The following is a 20691-nucleotide window of genomic DNA, read 5'->3' as shown; positions in this document are numbered from 1 at the left end:
AATGTGGAGGCTATATACAGGGGGTACAGGTACAGAGTCATTGTGGAGGCTATATACAGGGGGTACCGGTACAGAGTTAATGTGGAGGCTATATACAGGGGGTACTGGTACAGAGTCAATGTGGAGGCTATATACCGGGGGTACTGGTACAGAGTCAATGTGGAGGCTATATACAGAGGGTACTGGTACAGAGTTAATGTGGAGGCTATATACAGGGGGTACTGGTACAGAGTCAATGTGGAGGCTATATACAGGGGGTACTGGTACAGAGTCAATGTGGAGGCTATATACAGGGGGTACTGGTACAGAGTCAATGTGGAGGCTATATACAGGGGGTACTGGTACAGAGTTAATGTGGAGGCTATATACAGGGGGTACTGGTACAGAGTTAATGTGGAGGCTATATACAGGGGGTACTGGTACAGAGTTAATGTGGAGGCTATATACAGGGGGTACTGGTACAGAGTCAATGTGGAGGCTATATACAGAGGGTACTGGTACAGAGTTAATGTGGAGGCTATATACAGGGGGTACTGGTACAGAGTCAATGTGGAGGCTATATACAGGGGGTACCGGTACAGAGTTAATGTGGAGGCTATATACAGGGGGTACTGGTACAGAGTCAATGTGGAGGTTATATACAGGGGGTACCGGTACAGAGTCAATGTGGAGGCTATATACAGGGGGTACCGGTACAGAGTCAATGTGGAGGCTATATACAGGGGGTACCGGTACAGAGTCAATGTGGAGGCTATATACAGGGGGTACCGGTACAGAGTCATTGTGGAGGCTATATACAGGGGGTACCGGTACAGAGTTAATGTGGAGGCTATATACAGGGGGTACTGGTACAGAGTCAATGTGGAGGTTATATACAGGGGGTACCGGTACAGAGTTAATGTGGAGGCTATATACAGGGGGTACTGGTACAGATTCAATGTGGAGGTTATATACAGGGGGTACCGGTACAGAGTCAATGTGGAGGCTATATACAGGGGGTACCGGTACAGAGTCAATGTGGAGGTTATATACAGGGGGTACCGGTACAGAGTCAATGTGGAGGCTATATACAGGGGGTACCGGTACAGAGTCATTGTGGAGGCTATATACAGGGGGTACCGATACAGAGTCAATGTGGAGGTTATATACAGGGGGTACCGTGTAACCTCCTTCTGTAGCTCAGTTGGTAGAGCATGGCGCTTGTAACGCCAGGGTAGTGGGTTCGATCCCCGGGACCACCCATACGTAGAATGTATGCACACATGACTGTAAGTCGCTTTGGATAAAAGCGTCTGCTAAATGGCATATATTATTATTATTATATTGTACCGGTACAGAGTCAATGTGGAGGCTATATACAGGGGGTACCATTACAGAGTCAATGTGGAGGCTATATACAGGGGGTACCGGTACAGAGTCATTGTGGAGGCTATATACAGGGGGTACCGATACAGAGTCAATGTGGAGGCTATGTACAGGGGGTACCGGTACAGAGTCATTGTGGAGGCTATATACAGGGGGTACCGATACAGAGTCAATGTGGAGGCTATATACAGGGGGTACCGGTACAGAGTCATTGTGGAGGTTATATACAGGGGGTACCGGTACAGAGTCAATGTGGAGGCTATATACAGGGGGTACCGGTACAGAGTCATTGTGGAGGCTATATACAGGGGGTACCGATACAGAGTCAATGTGGAGGCTATATACAGGGGGTACCGGTACAGAGTCATTGTGGAGGCTATATACAGGGGGTACCGGTACAGAGTCAATGTGGAGACTATATACAGGGGTACCGGTACAGAGTCAATGTGGAGGCTATATACAGGGGGTACCGATACAGAGTCAATGTGGAGGCTATATACAGGGGGTACCGGTACAGAGTCATTGTGGAGGCTATATACAGGGGGTACCGATACAGAGTCAATGTGGAGGCTATATACAGGGGGTACCGGTACAGAGTCAATGTGGAGGCTATATACAGGGGGTACCGGTACAGAGTCATTGTGGAGGCTATATACAGGGAGTACCGATACAGAGTCAATGTGGAGGCTATATACAGGGGGTACCGGTACAGAGTCATTGTGGAGGCTATATACAGGGGGTACCGGTACAGAGTCATTGTGGAGGCTATATACAGGGGGTACCGATACAGAGTCAATGTGGAGGCTATATACAGGGGGTACCGGTACAGAGTCATTGTGGAGGCTATATACAGGGGGTACCGATACAGAGTCAATGTGGAGGCTATATACAGGGGGTACCGGTACAGAGTCATTGTGGAGGTTATATACAGAGGGTACCAGTACAGAGTTAATGTGGAGGCTATATACAGAGGGTACCAGTACAGAGTCAATGTGGAGGCTATATACAGAGGGTACCAGTACAGAGTCAATGTGGAGGCTATATACAGAGGGTACCAGTACAGAGTCAATGTGGAGGCTATATACAGGGGGTACCGGTACAGAGTCATTGTGGAGGCTATATACACAGGGTACCGATACAGAGTCAATGTGGAGGCTATATACAGGGGTACCGGTACAGAGTCAATGTGGAGGCTATATACAGGGGTACCGGTACAGAGTCAATGTGGAGGTTATATACAGAGGGTACCAGTACAGAGTTAATGTGGAGGCTATATACAGAGGGTACCAGTACAGAGTCAATGTGGAGGCTATATACAGAGGGTACCAGTACAGAGTCAATGTGGAGGCTATATACAGAGGGTACCAGTACAGAGTCAATGTGGAGGCTATATACAGGGGGTACCGGTACAGAGTCATTGTGGAGGCTATACACAGGGGGTACCGATACAGAGTCAATGTGGAGGCTATATACAGGGGGTACCGGTACAGAGTCATTGTGGAGGTTATACACAGGGGGTACCGGTACAGAGTCAATGTGGAGGCTATATACAGGGGGTACCGGTACAGAGTCATTGTGGAGGCTATATACAGGGGGTACCGATACAGAGTCAATGTGGAGGCTATATACAGGGGTACCGGTACAGAGTCATTGTGGAGGCTATATACAGAGGGGACCAGTACAGAGTCATTGTGGAGGCTATATACAGGGGGTACCGATACAGAGTCAATGTGGAGGCTATATACAGGGGGTACCAGTACAAAGTCAACGTGGAGGCTACATACAGAGGGTACCAGTACAGAGTCAATGTGGAGGCTATATACAGAGGGTACTGGTACAGAGTCAATGTGGAGGCTATATACAGGGGGTACCGGTACAGAGTCATTGTGGAGGCTATATACAGAGGGGAGCCGGTACAGAGTCATTGTGGAGGCTATATACAGGGGGTACCGATACAGAGTCAATGTGGAGGCTATATACAGGGGGTACCGGTACAGAGTCAATGTGGTTGCTATATACAGGGGGTACCAGTACAGAGTCAATGTGGAGGCTATATACAGAGGGTACCAGTACAGAGTTAATGTGGAGGTTATATACAGAGGGTACCAGTACAGAGTTAATGTGGAGGCTATATACAGAGGGTACCAGTACAGAGTCAATGTGGAGGCTATATACAGAGGGTACCAGTACAGAGTTAATGTGGAGGTTATATACAGAGGGTACCAGTACAGAGTCAATGTGGAGGCTATATACAGGGGGTACCAGTACAGAGTCAATGTGGAGGTTATATACAGGGGGTACCAGTACAGAGTCAATGTGGAGGCTATATACAGGGGGTACCGGTACAGAGTCAATGTGGAGGTTGTATACAGAGGGTACCAGTACAGAGTCAATGTGGAGGCTATATACAGGGAGTACCAGTACAGAGTCAATGTGGAGGTTATATACAGGGGGTACCAGTACAGAGTTAATGTGGAGGCTATATACAGGGGGTACCAGTACAGAGTCATTGTGGAGGCTATATACAGAGGGTACCAGTACAGAGTTAATGTGGAGGTTATATACAGAGGGTACCAGTACAGAGTCAATGTGGAGGCTATATACAGAGGGTACCAGTACAGAGTCAATGTGGAGGCTATATGCAGAGTGTACCGGTACAGAGTCAATGTGGAGGCTACATACAGAGGGTACCGGTACAGAGTCATATGTGGAGGCTATATACAGGAGTCATATGTGGAGGCTATATACAGGGGGTACCATACAGAGTCAATGTGGAGGCTATATACAGAGGGTACTGGTACAGAGTCAATGTGGAGGCTATATACAGGGGTACCAGTACAGAGTCAATGTGGAGGTTATATACAGGGGTACCGGTAAAGAGTCAATGTGGAGGTTATATACAGGGGGTACTGGTACAGAGTCATTGTGGAGGCTATATACAGGGGGTACCGGTACAGAGTTAATGTGGAGGCTATATACAGGGGGTACTGGTACAGAGTCAATGTGGAGGTTATATACAGGGGGTACCGGTACAGAGTTAATGTGGAGGCTATATACAGGGGGTACTGGTACAGATTCAATGTGGAGGTTATATACAGGGGGTACCGGTACAGAGTCAATGTGGAGGCTATATACAGGGGGTACCGGTACAGAGTCAATGTGGAGGTTATATACAGGGGGTACCGTGTAACCTCCTTCTGTAGCTCAGTTGGTAGAGCATGGCGCTTGTAACGCCAGGGTAGTGGGTTCGATCCCCGGGACCACCCATACGTAGAATGTATGCACACATGACTGTAAGTCGCTTTGGATAAAAGCGTCTGCTAAATGGCATATATTATTATTATTATATTGTACCGGTACAGAGTCAATGTGGAGGCTATATACAGGGGGTACCGGTACAGAGTCATTGTGGAGGCTATATACAGGGGGTACCGATACAGAGTCAATGTGGAGGCTATGTACAGGGGGTACCGGTACAGAGTCATTGTGGAGGCTATATACAGGGGGTACCGATACAGAGTCAATGTGGAGGCTATATACAGGGGGTACCGGTACAGAGTCATTGTGGAGGTTATATACAGGGGGTACCGGTACAGAGTCAATGTGGAGGCTATATACAGGGGGTACCGGTACAGAGTCATTGTGGAGGCTATATACAGGGGGTACCGATACAGAGTCAATGTGGAGGCTATATACAGGGGTACCGGTACAGAGTCATTGTGGAGGCTATATACAGGGGGTACCGGTACAGAGTCAATGTGGAGGCTATATACAGGGGGGCTACCGGTACAGAGTCATTGTGGAGGCTATATACAGGGGGTACCGATACAGAGTCAATGTGGAGGCTATATACAGGGGGTACCGGTACAGAGTCATTGTGGAGGCTATATACAGGGGGTACCGATACAGAGTCAATGTGGAGGCTATATACAGGGGGTACCGGTACAGAGTCAATGTGGAGGCTATATACAGGGGGTACCGGTACAGAGTCATTGTGGAGGCTATATACAGGGAGTACCGATACAGAGTCAATGTGGAGGCTATATACAGGGGGTACCGGTACAGAGTCATTGTGGAGGCTATATACAGGGGGTACCGGTACAGAGTCATTGTGGAGGCTATATACAGGGGGTACCGATACAGAGTCAATGTGGAGGCTATATACAGGGGGTACCGGTACAGAGTCATTGTGGAGGCTATATACAGGGGGTACCGGTACAGAGTCATTGTGGAGGTTATATACAGAGGGTACCAGTACAGAGTTAATGTGGAGGCTATATACAGAGGGTACCAGTACAGAGTCAATGTGGAGGCTATATACAGAGGGTACCAGTACAGAGTCAATGTGGAGGCTATATACAGAGGGTACCAGTACAGAGTCAATGTGGAGGCTATATACAGAGGGTACCAGTACAGAGTCAATGTGGAGGCTATATACAGGGGTACCGTACAGAGTCATTGTGGAGGCTATATACAGAGGGTACCAGTACAGAGTCAATGTGGAGGCTATATACAGGGGTACCAGTACAGAGTCAATGTGGAGGCTATATACAGGGGTACCAGTACAGAGTCATTGTGGAGGTTATATACAGAGGGTACCAGTACAGAGTTAATGTGGAGGCTATATACAGAGGGTACCAGTACAGAGTCAATGTGGAGGCTATATACAGAGGGTACCAGTACAGAGTCAATGTGGAGGCTATATACAGAGGGTACCAGTACAGAGTCAATGTGGAGGCTATATACAGGGGGTACCGGTACAGAGTCATTGTGGAGGCTATACACAGGGGGTACCGATACAGAGTCAATGTGGAGGCTATATACAGGGGTACCAGTACAGAGTCATTGTGGAGGTTATATACAGGGGTACCAGTACAGAGTCAATGTGGAGGCTATATACAGGGGTACCAGTACAGAGTCAATGTGGAGGCTATATACAGGGGTACCAGTACAGAGTCAATGTGGAGGCTATATACAGGGGGTACCGGTACAGAGTCATTGTGGAGGCTATATACAGAGGGGAGCCGGTACAGAGTCATTGTGGAGGCTATATACAGGGGGTACCGATACAAAGTCAACGTGGAGGCTACATACAGAGGGTACCAGTACAGAGTCAATGTGGAGGCTATATACAGAGGGTACTGGTACAGAGTCAATGTGGAGGCTAAATACAGGTGGTACCAGTACAGAGTCAATGTGGAGGTTATATACAGAGTGTACCGGTACAGAGTCAATGTGGAGGCTACATACAGAGGGTACCGGTACAGAGTGCATATATATATATATATATATATATATATATAGAGTCAATGTGGAGGCTATATACAGAGGGTACTGGTACAGAGTCAATGTGGAGGCTATATACAGGGGGTACCGGTACAGAGTCAATGTGGAGGTTATATACAGAGGGTACCAGTACAGAGTTAATGTGGAGGCTATATACAGAGGGTACCAGTACAGAGTTAATGTGGAGGCTATATACAGAGGGTACCAGTACAGAGTCAATGTGGAGGCTATATACAGAGGGTACCGGTACAGAGTCAATGTGGAGGTTATATACAGAGGGTACCAGTACAGAGTCAATGTGGAGGCTATATACAGAGGGTACTGGTACAGAGTCAATGTGGAGGCTATATACAGGGGGTACCGGTACAGAGTCAATGTGGAGGTTATATACAGAGGGTACCAGTACAGAGTTAATGTGGAGGCTATATACAGAGGGTACCAGTACAGAGTTAATGTGGAGGCTATATACAGAGGGTACCAGTACAGAGTCAATGTGGAGGCTATATACAGAGGGTACCGGTACAGAGTCAATGTGGAGGTTATATACAGAGGGTACCAGTACAGAGTCAATGTGGAGGCTATATACAGAGGGTACCGGTACAGAGTCAATGTGGAGGCTAAATACAGGTGGTACCAGTACAGAGTCAATGTGGAGGCTATATACAGGGGGTACCGGTACAGAGTCAATGTGGAGGCAATATACAGAGGGTACCGGTACAGAGTCAATGTGGAGGCAATATACAGAGGGTACCGGTACAGAGTCAATGTGGAGGTGGATATACAGAGGGTACCGGTACAGAGTCAATGTGGAGGTTATATACAGAGGGTACCAGTACAGAGTCAATGTGGAGGCTATATACAGAGGGTACCAGTACAGAGTCAATGTGGAGGCTATTTACAGGGGGTACCGGTACAGAGTCAATGTGGAGGCTATATACAGGGGGTACTGGTACAGAGTCAATGTGGAGGCCTTATACAGGGGGTACTGGTACAGAGTCAATGTGGAGGCTATATACAGGTGGTACCAGTGTAACGGATGTGAAACGGATAGCTTAGTTAGCGGTGTGCGCTAAATAGCGTTTCAATTGGTTACGTCACTTGCTCTGAGACCTTGAAGTAGTGTTTCCCGTTGCTCTGCAAGGGCCGCGGCTTTTGTGGAGCGATGGGTAACGATGCTTCGAGGGTGACTGTTGTCGTTGTGTGCAGAAGGTCCCTGGTTCGCGCCCGGGTATGGGCGAGGGGACGGTTTAAAAATTATACTGTTACACCAATACAGAGTCAATGTGGAGGCTATATACAGGGGGTACCGGTACAGAGCCAATGTGGAGGCTATATACAGGGGGTACCGGTACAGAGTCAATGTGGAGGCTATATACAGGGGGTACTGGTACAGAGTCAATATGGAGGCTATATACAGGGGGTACCGGTACAGAGTCAATGTGGAGGCTATATACAGAGGGTACCAGTACAGAGTTAATGTGGAGGCTATATACAGGAGGGTACCGGTACAGAGTCAATGTGGAGGCTATATACAGGAGGGTACCGGTACAGAGTTAATGTGGAGGTTATATACAGGAGGGTACCGGTACAGAGTCAATGTGGAGGCTATATACAGGAGGTACCAGTACAGAGTCAATGTGGAGGCTATATACAGGTGGTACCAGTACAGAGTCAATGTGGAGGCTATATACAGGGGGTACCGGTACAGAGTCAATGTGGAGGCTATATACAGGGGGTACCGGTACAGAGTCAATGTGGAGGCTATATACAGGGGGTACTGGTACAGAGTCAATGTGGAGGCCTTATACAGGGGGTACTGGTACAGAGTCAATGTGGAGGCTATATACAGGAGGTACCAGTACAGAGTCAATGTGGAGGCTATATACAGGTGGTACCAGTACAGAGTCAATGTGGAGGCTATATACAGGGGGTACCGGTACAGAGTCAATGTGGAGGCTATATACAGGGGGTACCGGTACAGAGTCAATGTGGAGGCTATATACAGGGGGTACTGGTACAGAGTCAATGTGGAGGCCTTATACAGGGGGTACTGGTACAGAGTCAATATGGAGGCTATATACAGGGGGTACCGGTACAGAGTCAATGTGGAGGCTATATACAGGGGGGAGCCGGTACAGTCAATGTGGAGGCTATATACAGGGGGTACCGGTACAGTCAATTTGCAGGGGCACCGGTTAGTTGAGGTAGTATGTACAGAGTTAATTAAAGTGACTCTGCATCGATGACAACAGAGAGTGGCAGTGGTGTGGAGAGGGGAGGGGGAGATGTGAATAGTCTGGGTAGCCATTTGACTAGATGTTCATCATTATGTTCTTATGGCTCTAGGTGAAGGAGGTGCTGCAGGCGTTGGAGGAGCTGGCTGTGAACTACGATCAGAAGAGCCAGGAGGTGGAGGACAGGAGCCAGGCCAACCAACAGCTGCAAGAGGAGCTGCAGCAGAGGACTGTGGGTCTCTGGGCATGATGGGAGGGATAGAGGGGCCTAGAGCAGTTCAGCTTATTATGGGGTTTACTGCACCCTTAATGACATGTCATTCTGCCGAGGTACCCCCTGATGTGTGAGTGATCCATATACCTATGTTCTAATGAGTCTTCCCAAGTTTCCCCTGTGGATAGATGAGGTACTAGAACCGTATAGAGGGTCCTTAATGATGTGGTGAAGGACAACTGGCATGTGACTGATGTGTGTTCCCCAGACGGTCCTGTTGTCAGTTCAGATGGAGCTGACCACGCTCCAGGAGCTCAGTGGACACCAGAAGAAGAGAGCCGCAGAGATCCTCCACCTGCTGCTCAGAGACCTCAGTGAGATAGGAGCCACCATGGGCACCAGCGACATCAAGATGGTGAGGGGACCTACACAGCAGATACACATAGACACACACAAAGTAGAAACACACACACACCGAACCAAATACAAACAGACCCATTCACAACAGTCCTGTTAACTTAACAGGTTGTAACATGGTTGACCTGTGTAGCTAGCAAACCTCTCCACAACATACAACATGAGTCAGAGTTGATGCTCTTTAGTTTCCTAACAGTAAATCTTCCTCCTGGTTCTAATCCTACTGTTCCCCAGGCTTTATATGAGGTCTTCTGTTTCCTGTCTAGATGGCTGAGGGGAACGGTAACGGTGGAGTGATTGAGGAAGAGTTCACCATGACCCGTCTCTACATCAGTAAGATGAGGTCAGAGGTCAAGTCTCTGGTGAACCGCTCCAAGCAGCTGGAAAGCTCCCAGGGTGACACCTCACGCAAGATGGCCGCCAACGAGAAGGAGCTGGCTTCCTGTCAGCTGCTCATCTCCCAGGTAACAGAGGGGCCGGGTTCATTGTGAAGCGTCTAAAGGCCGATGCAGAAATGTACTTTCATTGTCCTACGTTGAGTCTCTGAATATCTTTTCACTCTCTGCTAAAGTCCTACAAAACGGCCAAACAGGGCTGTGTTCAGTAGATGTGACAACAGGGAAGGTTTTGAAGCGCTGACCCGGTGTTGGTGTGTTGTCCTGCAGCACCAGGCCAAGATCAAGTCCCTGACAGACTACATGCAGAACATGGAACAGAAGAAGAGACAGCTGGAGGAGAGTCAGGACGCTCTGACTGAGGAGCTGGCCAAGATGCACGCTCAGGGTGAGACGCACGACTCCCTCTACACGTCCCCTCTATCCACACCACTGCTTCCTTTACAACATGCTTCACATTGTTGTTCACATTGTTGTTCCTCAGAGAAAATGCACGAGGTGTCAGTGGTGGACACGGAGAAGGAGCACGTCAGTAGACTGGAGGGTGAAGAGGAGGTTAAGGTGATTAAACCTGGGATTAAGACGTCCACAAGGTGGATCTGGAAGTAGGATGATTATTCTGTTGGAGAAACAGATTAGATTTACCCGTGTGTCTCTCTGTGTGTGTCCTTTGATCCGTCCTCCTGTCCATCCTGTAGAAGACTCTAGAACATCAGATGGAGGCTCACAGAGAGGCCCACCAGAAGCAGCTGGCCCGACTCAGGGACGAGATCGATGACAAACAGAGGACGCTGGATGAACTCACAGAGTGAGAAGCTATATATACCGTCCGGCCACTCTCTGTGCTTTTCTAACTGCTACGGCATTTATAAAGGCTTCATAGGGCATTCATAAAGGCTTCATAGGGCATTCACAAAGGCTTCATAGGACATTTATAAAGGCTTCATAGGGCATTCATAAAGGCTTCATAGGGCATTCATAAAGGCTTCATAGGGCATTCATAAAGGCTTCATAGGACATTTATAAAGGCTTCATAGGACATTTATAAAGGCTTCATAGGACATTTATAAAGGCTTCATAGGGCATTCATAAAGGCTTCATAGGGCATTCATAAAGGCTTCATAGGGCATTCATAATGGCTTCACAAATTCTTTACAGGCTGTCATAATGCAGTACTAAATGAAAGGTGGTATAAAGGTCATTACATCTGAATAGGCCTTATAAAGCTCCATAAAGCCTCTATAACTTAGTCTTTTCTCTCCTCCTTTTCACCCTTTCCACTTCCTCTCCCCTACCTCTCCCCTACCTCTCCCCTACCTCTCCCCTACCTCTCCTCTACCTCTCCCCTACCTCTCCTCTACCTCTCCTCTACCTCTCCTCTACCTCTCCTCTACCTCTCCCCACTACCTCTCCTCTACCTCTCCCCTACCTCTCCCCTACCTCTCCTCTACCTCTCCTCTACCTCCCCTCTACCTCCCCCTACCTCTCCCCTACCTCTCCTCTACCTCTCCTCTACCTCTCCTCTACCTCTCCCTTACCTCTCCACTACCTCTCCACTACCTCTCCCCTACCTCTACCTCTCCTCTACCTCTCCCTACCTCTCCTCTACCTCTCCCCAACATCTCTCATACCTCTCCTCTACCTCTCCCCTACCTCTCCTCTACCTCTCCCCTACATCTCCTCTTCCTCTCCGCTACCTTTCCTCTACCCCTCCCCCACCCCTCCCCTACCTCTCCTCTACCTCTCTTCTTCCTCTCCCCTACCTCTCCCATACCTCTCCTCTACCTCTCCTCTACCCCTCCCCTACCTCTCCCCTACCTCTCCCCTACCTCTGCTATCCCCCTCTCCTCCTCCGTGTCTCTCCCAGTCTGAACCAGGGCCTGATGCTGGAGCAGAGGAAGCTGATGTCTGACCATGAGAAGCTGAAGGTGGAGGAACAGGAGAAGGACATGACGCTCCAGAAGCTGGTCATCTTCAACGAGCAGAGAGAGCAGGCCAGACAGGACCTCAAGGGACTGGAGGAGACTGTGGTACGTCAAGGCTCTATGACTGACTGACTGACTCACTGACTGGCTGGCTGGTTGCTCACTGACTGGCTGACTGACTGGCTGACTGACTGGCTGGCTGGCTGGCTGGCTGACTCACTGACTCACTGGCTGGCTGACTCACTGACTCACTGGCTGGCTGGCTGGCTGGCTGGCTGGCTGGCTGGCTGGCTGTCTGACTGACTGACTCACTGACTGACTGACTGACTGGCTCACTGACTGGCTGGCTGGCTGACTCACTGACTGACTGACTGACTGACTCACTGACTGGCTCACTGACTGGCTGACTCACTGACTGGCTGACTGACTGGCTGACTGACTGACTGACTGGCTGGCTGGCTGACTCACTGACTGACTCGCTGGCTGGCTGGCTGGCTGACTGACTGTCTGTCTGACTGACTGGCTCACTGACTGGCTGGCTGGCTGGCTGACTCACTGACTGACTGACTCACTGGCTGGCTGGCTGGCTGGCTGACTGACTGTCTGACTGACTCACTGACTGACTGACTGGCTCACTGACTGGCTGGCTGGCTGACTCACTGACTGGCTGGCTGACTGACTCACTACTGACTGACTGACTGGCTGCCTGGCTGGCTGACTGACTGACTGGCTGGCTGACTGGCTGACTGACTCACTACTGACTGACTGACTGGCTGGCTTGCTGACTGGCTGGCTGACTGGTTGGCTGGCTGACTAACTCACTACTGACTGGCTGGCTGGCTGACTCACTACTGACTGACTGGCTGGCTGGCTGGCTGGCTGACTGACTGGCTGACTGACTCACTACTGACTGACTGACTGACTGACTGGCTCGCTGACTCACTGACTGACTGACTGACTGACTGACTCACTGGCTAGCTGGCTGGCTGGCTGGCTGGCTGGCTGGCTGGCTGGCTGGCTGGCTGGCTGACTGACTGACTCACTGACTCACTGACTGGCTCACTGACTGGCTGGTTGGCTGGCTGGCTGACTCACTGGCTGACTCACTGGCTGGCTGACTCACTACTGACTGACTCACTACTGACTGACTGGCTGGCTGACTGGCTGGCTGGCTGGCTGGCTATAGCTCTTCACTTCCTAAGTCTTGCAGATAAAACAATACATCATATAAGTCCATTTCAACATTTCACACTGAGCACAAGTGTGTTTTCTCTCTGTTTTGTCTTTACAGGCCAAGGAGCTGCAGACTCTTCATAACCTACGCAGGCTCTTTGTTCAAGACCTCACAACACGCGTCAAGAAGGTAAGGAGGTATTCTCCCATGAGAGGCTGTGTATCAGAATGCCCCAACCTGTCTGCAGAATGTCAGAGATACTCGTCTGTAGTCTGTTGTCTTTCAGTGAGGACCTGTAGTCTGTAGTCTGCCCTCTGTAGTCTGTAGTCTGTGCTCTGTAGTCTGTGCTCTGTAGTCTATAGTCTGCCCTCTGTAGTCTGTAGTCTGTGCTCTGTAGTATGCACTCTGTAGTCTGTAGTCTGCCCTCTGTAGTCTGTAGTTTGTGCTCTGTAGTCTGCACTGTAGTCTGCCCTCTGTAGTCTGTAGTCTGTGCTCTGTAGTCTGTGCTCTGTAGTCTATAGTCTGCCCTCTGTAGTCTGTAGTCTGTGCTCTGTAGTATGCACTCTGTAGTCTGTAGTCTGCCCTCTGTAGTCTGTAGTTTGTGCTCTGTAGTCTGCACTGTAGTCTGCCCTCTGTAGTCTGTAGTCTGTGCTCTGTAGTCTGTGCTCTGTAGTCTATAGTCTGCCCTCTGTAGTCTGTAGTCTGTGCTCTGTAGTATGCACTCTGTAGTCTGTAGTCTGCCCTCTGTAGTCTGTAGTCTGTGCTCTGTAGTCTGCACTGTAGTCTGTAGTCTGCGCTCTGTAGTCTATAGTCTGTGCTTTGTGTTGACAGACTGACTGATGTTTCTCTCCTCTCCTGTTATGTCCAGAGTGGGCAGTAGTCTGTAGTCTGTATTGACTGTCTGTCTCCTCTCCTGTTATGCCCAGAGTGCAGAGTTGGCAGTAGTCTGTAGTCTGTGCTCTGTAGTCTATAGTCTGTGCTCTGTAGTCTATAGTCTGTGCTCTGTAGTCTATAGTCTGTGCTCTGTAGTCTATAGTCTGTGCTCTGTGTTGACAGACTGATTGATGTTTCTCTCCTCTCCTGTTGTGTTCAGAGTGCAGAGCTGGACTGTGAGGATGGAGTGGGCAGCGCCGCCCAGAAACAGAAGATCTCCTTCCTGGAGAATAACCTGGAGCAACTCACTAAAGTCCACAAGCAGGTACTGTACTGGGACATTATTAAGCAGGTACTGTACTGGGACATTATTAAGCAGGTACTGGGACATTATTAAGCAGGTACTGGGACATTATTAAGCAGGTACTGGGACATTATTAAGCAGGTACTGTACTGGGACTTTATTAAGCAGGTACTGTACTGGGACATTATTAAGCAGGTACTGAACTGGGACATTATTAAGCAGGTACTGAACTGGGACATTATTAAGCAGGTACTGGGACATTATTAAGCAGGTACTGTACTGGGACATTATTAAGCAGGTACTGTACTGGGACATTATTAAGCAGGTACTGTACTGGGACATTATTAAGCAGGTACTGAACTGGGACATTATTAAGCAGGTACTGAACTGGGACATTATTAAGCAGGTACTGGGACATTATTAAGCAGGTACTGTACTGGGACATTATTAAGCAGGTACTGTACTGGGACATTATTAAGCAGGTACTGTACTGGGACATTATTAAGCAGGTACTGAACTGGGACATTATTAAGCAGGTACTGAACTGGGACATTATTAAGCAGGTACTGTACTAGGACATTATTAAGCAGGTACTGTACTGGGACATTATTAAGCAGGTACTGTACTGGGACATTATTAAGCAGGTACTGAACTGGGACATTATTAAGCAGGTACTGAACTGGGACATTATTAAGCAGGTACTGGGACATTATTAAGCAGGTACTGTACTGGGACTTTATTAAGCAGGTCCTGTACTGGGACATTATTAAGCAGGTACTGTACTGGGACATTATTAAGCAGGTACTGAACTGGGACATTATTAAGCAGGTCCTGTACTGGGACATTATTAAGCAGGTACTGGGACATTATTAAGCAGGTACTGTACTGGGACATTATTAAGCAGGTACTGTACTGGGACATTATTAAGCAGGTACTGTACTGGGACATTATTAATCAGGTCCTGTACTGGGACATTATTAAGCAGGTCCTGTACTGGGACATTATTAAGCAGGTCCTGTACTGGGACATTATTAAGCAGGTACTGTACTGGGACATTATTAATTAGGTACTGTACTGGGACATTATTAAGCAGGTACTGTACTGGGACATTATTAAGCAGGTACTGTACTGGGACATTATTAAGCAGGTCCTGTACTGGGACATTATTAAGCAGGTCCTGTACTGGGACATTATTAAGCAGGTCCTGTACTGGGACATTATTAAGCAGGTACTGTACTGGGACATTATTAAGCAGGTACTGTACTGGGACATTATTAAGCAGGTACTGTACTGGGACATTATTAAGCAGGTACTGTACTGGGACATTATTAAGCAGGTCCTGTACTGGGACATTATTAAGCAGGTCCTGTACTGGGACATTATTAAGCAGGTACTGTACTGGGACATTATTAAGCAGGTACTGTACTGGGACATTATTAAGCAGGTCCTGTACTGGGACATTATTAAGCAGGTCCTGTACTGGGACATTATTAAGCAGGTCCTGTACTGGGACATTATTAAGCAGGTCCTGTACTGGGACATTATTAAGCAGGTCCTGTACTGGGACATTATTAAGCAGGTACTGTACTGGGACATTATTAAGCAGGTCCTGTACTGGGACATTATTAAGCAGGTACTGTACTGGGACATTATTAAGCAGGTACTGTACTGGGACATTATTAAGCAGGTCCTGTACTGGGACATTATTAAGCAGGTCCTGTACTGGGACATTATTAAGCAGGTCCTGTACTGGGACATTATTAAGCAGGTCCTGTACTGGGACATTATTAAGCAGGTACTGTACTGGGACATTATTAAGCAGGTACTGTACTGGGACATTATTAAGCAGGTCCTGTACTGGGACATTATTAAGCAGGTACTGTACTGGGACATTATTAAGCAGGTACTGTACTGGGACATTATTAAGCAGGTACTGTACTGGGACATTATTAAGCAGGTACTGTACTGGGACATTATTAAGCAGGTACTGTACTGGGACATTATTAAGCAGGTCCTGTACTGGGACATTATTAAGCAGGTACTGTACTGGGACATTATTAAGCAGGTACTGTACTGGGACATTATTAAGCAGGTACTGTACTGGGACATTATTAAGCAGGTACTGTACTGGGACATTATTAAGCAGGTACTGTACTGGGACATTATTAAGCAGGTCCTGTACTGGGACATTATTAAGCAGGTCCTGTACTGGGACATTATTAAGCAGGTACTGTACTGGGACATTATTAAGCAGGTACTGTACTGGGACATTATTAAGCAGGTACTGAACTGGGACATTATTAAGCAGGTCCTGTACTGGGACATTATTAAGCAGGTCCTGTACTGGGACATTATTAAGCAGGTCCTGTACTGGGACATTATTAAGCAGGTACTGTACTGGGACATTATTAAGCAGGTACTGTACTGGGACATTATTAAGCAGGTACTGAACTGGGACATTATTAAGCAGGTACTGAACTGGGACATTATTAAGCAGGTACTGTACTGGGACATTATTAAGCAGGTACTGGGACATTATTAAGCAGGTCCTGTACTGGGACATTATTAAGCAGGTACTGTACATCTTTGCAGGTAGAGAAAATGTATCGTCTGATTGTTTGATTTGTTCAAAATGATAAATACATTTGATTGATTTATTATTCCTGCCCCCTTCTGGCAGTGTCCATCCAGTTGGTGCATGATAACGCGGACCTGCGCTGCAAGCTTCGTAAGCTGACCCTCATATCTCTGTTTCCCTCCCTCCCTCCCCGTCTCCCCCTCCCTCCCTCCCTCTCTCCCTCCCCCTCCCTCCCCGTCTCCCCCTCCCTCCCTCCCTCCCTCTCTCCCTCCCCGTCTCCCCCTTTCCCTCCCTCCCTCCCTCCCTCCCTCCCCGTCTCCCCCTCCCTCCCTCCCTCTCTCCCTCCCCGTCTCCCCCTCCCTCCTTCCCTGTGTCCCCTCCCTCCCTCCCTCCCTCCCTCCCTCCCTCCCTCCCTGTGTCCCCCTCTCCCTCCCAGTTGGTGCGTGACAACGCGGACCTTCGCTGCGAGCTTCCCAAGCTGGAGAAGCGTCTGCGGGCCACGGCCGAGCGGGTCAAGGCCCTGGAGAATGCGCTGAAGGATGCCAAGGAGAACGCTATGAGGGACAGGAAACGCTACCAGCTAGAGGTGGACCGCATCAAGGAGGTCGTCAGGACCAAGAACATGGCCAGGAGAGGAAACTCCGCTCAGATCGGTAAGGATGGAGGGAGGGGAGGGAGGGAGGGAGGGGAGGAGGGAGGAGGAGGGAGGGAGGGAGGGAGGAGGGGGGAGGAGGGTGGGAGGGAGGGAGGGAGGGAGGGGAGGGGGGAGGGAGGGAGGGAGGGAGGGAGGGAGGGAGGGAGGGAGGGAGGGAGGGAGGGAGGGAGGGAGGGAGGGAGGGAGGGAGGGAGGGAGGGAGGGAGGGAGGGAGGGAGAAGAGGGTGGGTTGGTGGAATGTGTGGGGGTGGCAGTGTGTGTTTGTATTGATGACTATGTTCTGTCTTCCAGCTAAGCCCATCCGGCCAGGCCAACACCCCTTGTCTTCCCCTACAGTCATCAGAGGAGGAGGCCTCTACAGCCACAGCTACAACCTCAGCACCAAGTAACCATGTAGAATCCAGACCCTGAGTCACGAGTGCATGTGTGGTAGGTACAGACTGTCCCATTCCCAGTAAGACCCCTCTGCCCTCATCCTCTTGTCCTTCCTCTGGGTCTAGGAGTAAGACCCCTCTGTCCTCATCCTTCTGTCCTTCCTCTGGGTCTAGGAGTAAGACCCCTCTGTCCTCATCCTCCTGTCCTTCCTCTGGGTCTAGGAGTAAGACCCCTCTGCCCTCATCCTCCTGTCCTTCCTCTGGGTCTAGGAGTAAGACCCCTCTGCCCTCATCCTCCTGTCCTTCCTCTGGGTCTGGGAGGAAGACCCCTCTGCCCTCATCCTCCTGTCCTTCCTCTGGGTCTAGGAGTAAGAACCCTCTGCCCTCATCCTCCTGTCCTTCCTCTGGGTCTAGGAGTAAGACCCCTCTGCCCCCTTCCACTCTACTCTGTGGCATCTTTCATAGTTTTCACATACTGTATGTCTCTCTCTTTTCCATTGTACATGTACATATATATTTCATTGTAGTGTCTTGGAGGGGAAGATGTGTGCTGATAGATGGTTACATGTATATTACAGAGGGTGATATGCCACCACTAAGAACCACATTGTATAGCATGTCACAGTAATGTTAACATGACCTTTACTTGATGTTGAAGAATCCTTTGCTTTTCCGACTGCATTAGGAATGTATGATAGTTCACCTGAAGAAGTTCAAAGTTCAGACTGGAATGATCGCCCACCTGCACTGTGTTTTGCACCATATTAATTTACTTCAGTTATGATCAGCACATTGTTTTTGCTCTGTTGTATTGGTAAGCATATTGATCATGGTTTACCTATGCTTTTAGGGACACTTTATTCTTAAAATAAGCTAAGTTTGAATGTAATGTTTTAATTCACTTACAAAACAAGCTGTGCTTTATTTAAGCAATAAGGCCTGAGGGGGTGTGATATAGGACCAATATACCACGGCTAAGGACTGTTCTAAGGCACGACGCAATGTGGAGTGCCTGGACACAGCCCTTAGCCGTGGTATATTGGTCCTATACCACAAACCACTGAGGTGCCTTATTGATATTATAAACTGGTTACCAATGTATTTAGAGCAGTAAAAATACATGTTTTGTCATACGGTCTGATATACCACGACTGTCAGCCAATCAGCATTCAGGGCTCGAACCATCCAGTTTTTAATTTCAATTATGCAACTGATTGTAATGACCACTGCGTTGAAAAACTCGTGGGGCGTAGACCAAAAAAATGTCCCAATGTTACCAAGAGCGTCAAATTGTGAGGTAGATTTCAATATCCACCATTAGAGGGCAGTGTTTGACAGTGTAGTGCACTGCACTGTATCCATACTAGGCTAATGCAGTGATGCTGATCAGCCAATCAGAGATGTTCATGCAGTGATCCTGGGGAACAGTGCAATACACTCTATATCCAAAACACTAACAGAAAGAGAAATTGGTATAAAAAAAAATAATGTAATGTAAACTTTCTACTTACAATGTGGCTCCAATTGTTTTCGTCATTTATCACCGAACTTGCCTCTCACCACTTGCCAAACTGTCATTGTAAATAAACATGTCTTCGTAACTGACTTGCCTAATATAAACTCATTTTAAGTAAAGGTCATGTAAATAAATCTCATCAGGAAGTGAATTATGTTTCATCTGAATGGAGATCCATTCCCCAAGTATGTGTTGATCATTTCTGTTATGCTTTTAATTTGATAATCTCAGAGCATGATTTGGATATATGTACGTAAGGTTCTAGACATGTGTTCCATTTGTAAATGGTTACATTGTTGCAGTTTGCTCCTCCATGCCTATAGCTGCTCACCGTAGTATGGCTGTGGGGTGTTGTAAGACGTTCCCTCAATGAAGGAACAGCACCACAAGGACAATGAGCTTTGAGACGCTGCTTTGAACTCTGCCTGTGATCTTATGGAGGCTCCAGATAAAAGCAGGAATATGATTGATTCATGGCCATTCTAACTGCATGATGTATAATTCATTTGAAATGTTTAAATCCAAGCGAATAAATAAAGATATTTAACATAAACTGTTTTGTTTTTATTGAAACTTCACTCAAGTTCACACAAGCTTCTTAGTTTGTTGATGAAACACGAGTGAATGATGTCAAACTCTGGTGTGTCCAGGAGTGGAACACCTGCTATCTAACATAGCAGGTCTCATTTAGTCAATAGGGTTGATAACAGTCACAGTTTCCTCAGTGTCGTTGTTGTTTCTCACACACAGCACGTCCACACAGCACGTCCACACAAGCAGTTCACCACAAAAATTCTGTCAAATCTACTCAGCATTGGAGGAGGTAAAAAAATGTCATGCTCTGAAAGTTCAACAGTGATGAAATCCAGAACATAATTAAACACTGTATTCTGTTGTAGCCATATGAAATCCAGAACTGAATTAAACACTGTATTCTGTTGTAGCCATATGAAATCCAGAACTGAATTAAACACTGTATTCTGTTGTAGCCATATGAAATCCAGAACTGAATTAAACACTGTATTCTGTTGTAGCCATATGAAATCCAGAACTGAATTAAACACTGTATTCTGTTGTAGCCATATGAAATCCAGAACTGAATTAAACACTGTATTCTGTTGTAGCCATATGAAATCCAGAACTGAATTAAACACTGTATTCTGTTGTAGCCATATGAAATCCAGAACTTAATTAAACACTGTATTCTGTTGTAGCCATATGAAATCCAGAACTGAATTAAACACTGTATTCTGTTGTAGCCATATGAAATCCAGAACTGAATTAAACACTGTATTCTGTTGTAGCCATATGAAATCCAGAACTGAATTAAACACTGTATTCTGTTGTAGCCATATGAAATCCAGAACTGAATTAAACACTG

At 47.8% G+C, this 20691-nt stretch overlaps 1 protein-coding gene across 1 annotated transcript in view; it reads left to right on the top strand.

The window, feature by feature from the left end:
- Nucleotides 1-19848, top strand: part of LOC124027705 (kinesin heavy chain-like) — a 29186-nt gene extending 9338 nt beyond the window's left edge. Inside the window, exons 6-16 of the mRNA XM_046340074.1 lie at nt 8998-9117; nt 9368-9514; nt 9783-9980; nt 10182-10299; nt 10396-10472; nt 10610-10719; nt 11779-11941; nt 13128-13199; nt 14104-14208; nt 17202-17418; nt 17712-19848. Coding sequence (XP_046196030.1) covers nt 8998-9117; nt 9368-9514; nt 9783-9980; nt 10182-10299; nt 10396-10472; nt 10610-10719; nt 11779-11941; nt 13128-13199; nt 14104-14208; nt 17202-17418; nt 17712-17809 — 1425 coding nt within the window. The 3' untranslated portion in view covers nt 17810-19848. The remainder of the gene's footprint in view (nt 1-8997; nt 9118-9367; nt 9515-9782; nt 9981-10181; nt 10300-10395; nt 10473-10609; nt 10720-11778; nt 11942-13127; nt 13200-14103; nt 14209-17201; nt 17419-17711) is intronic.
- Nucleotides 19849-20691: the final 843 nt, after the last annotated feature.

The sequence above is a fragment of the Oncorhynchus gorbuscha genome, unplaced genomic scaffold, assembly GCF_021184085.1.
Source record: "Oncorhynchus gorbuscha isolate QuinsamMale2020 ecotype Even-year unplaced genomic scaffold, OgorEven_v1.0 Un_scaffold_3500, whole genome shotgun sequence".
NCBI classification, from domain to species: Eukaryota; Metazoa; Chordata; class Actinopteri; order Salmoniformes; family Salmonidae; genus Oncorhynchus; species Oncorhynchus gorbuscha.
This window is presented reverse-complemented; position numbering and strand designations above follow the sequence as displayed.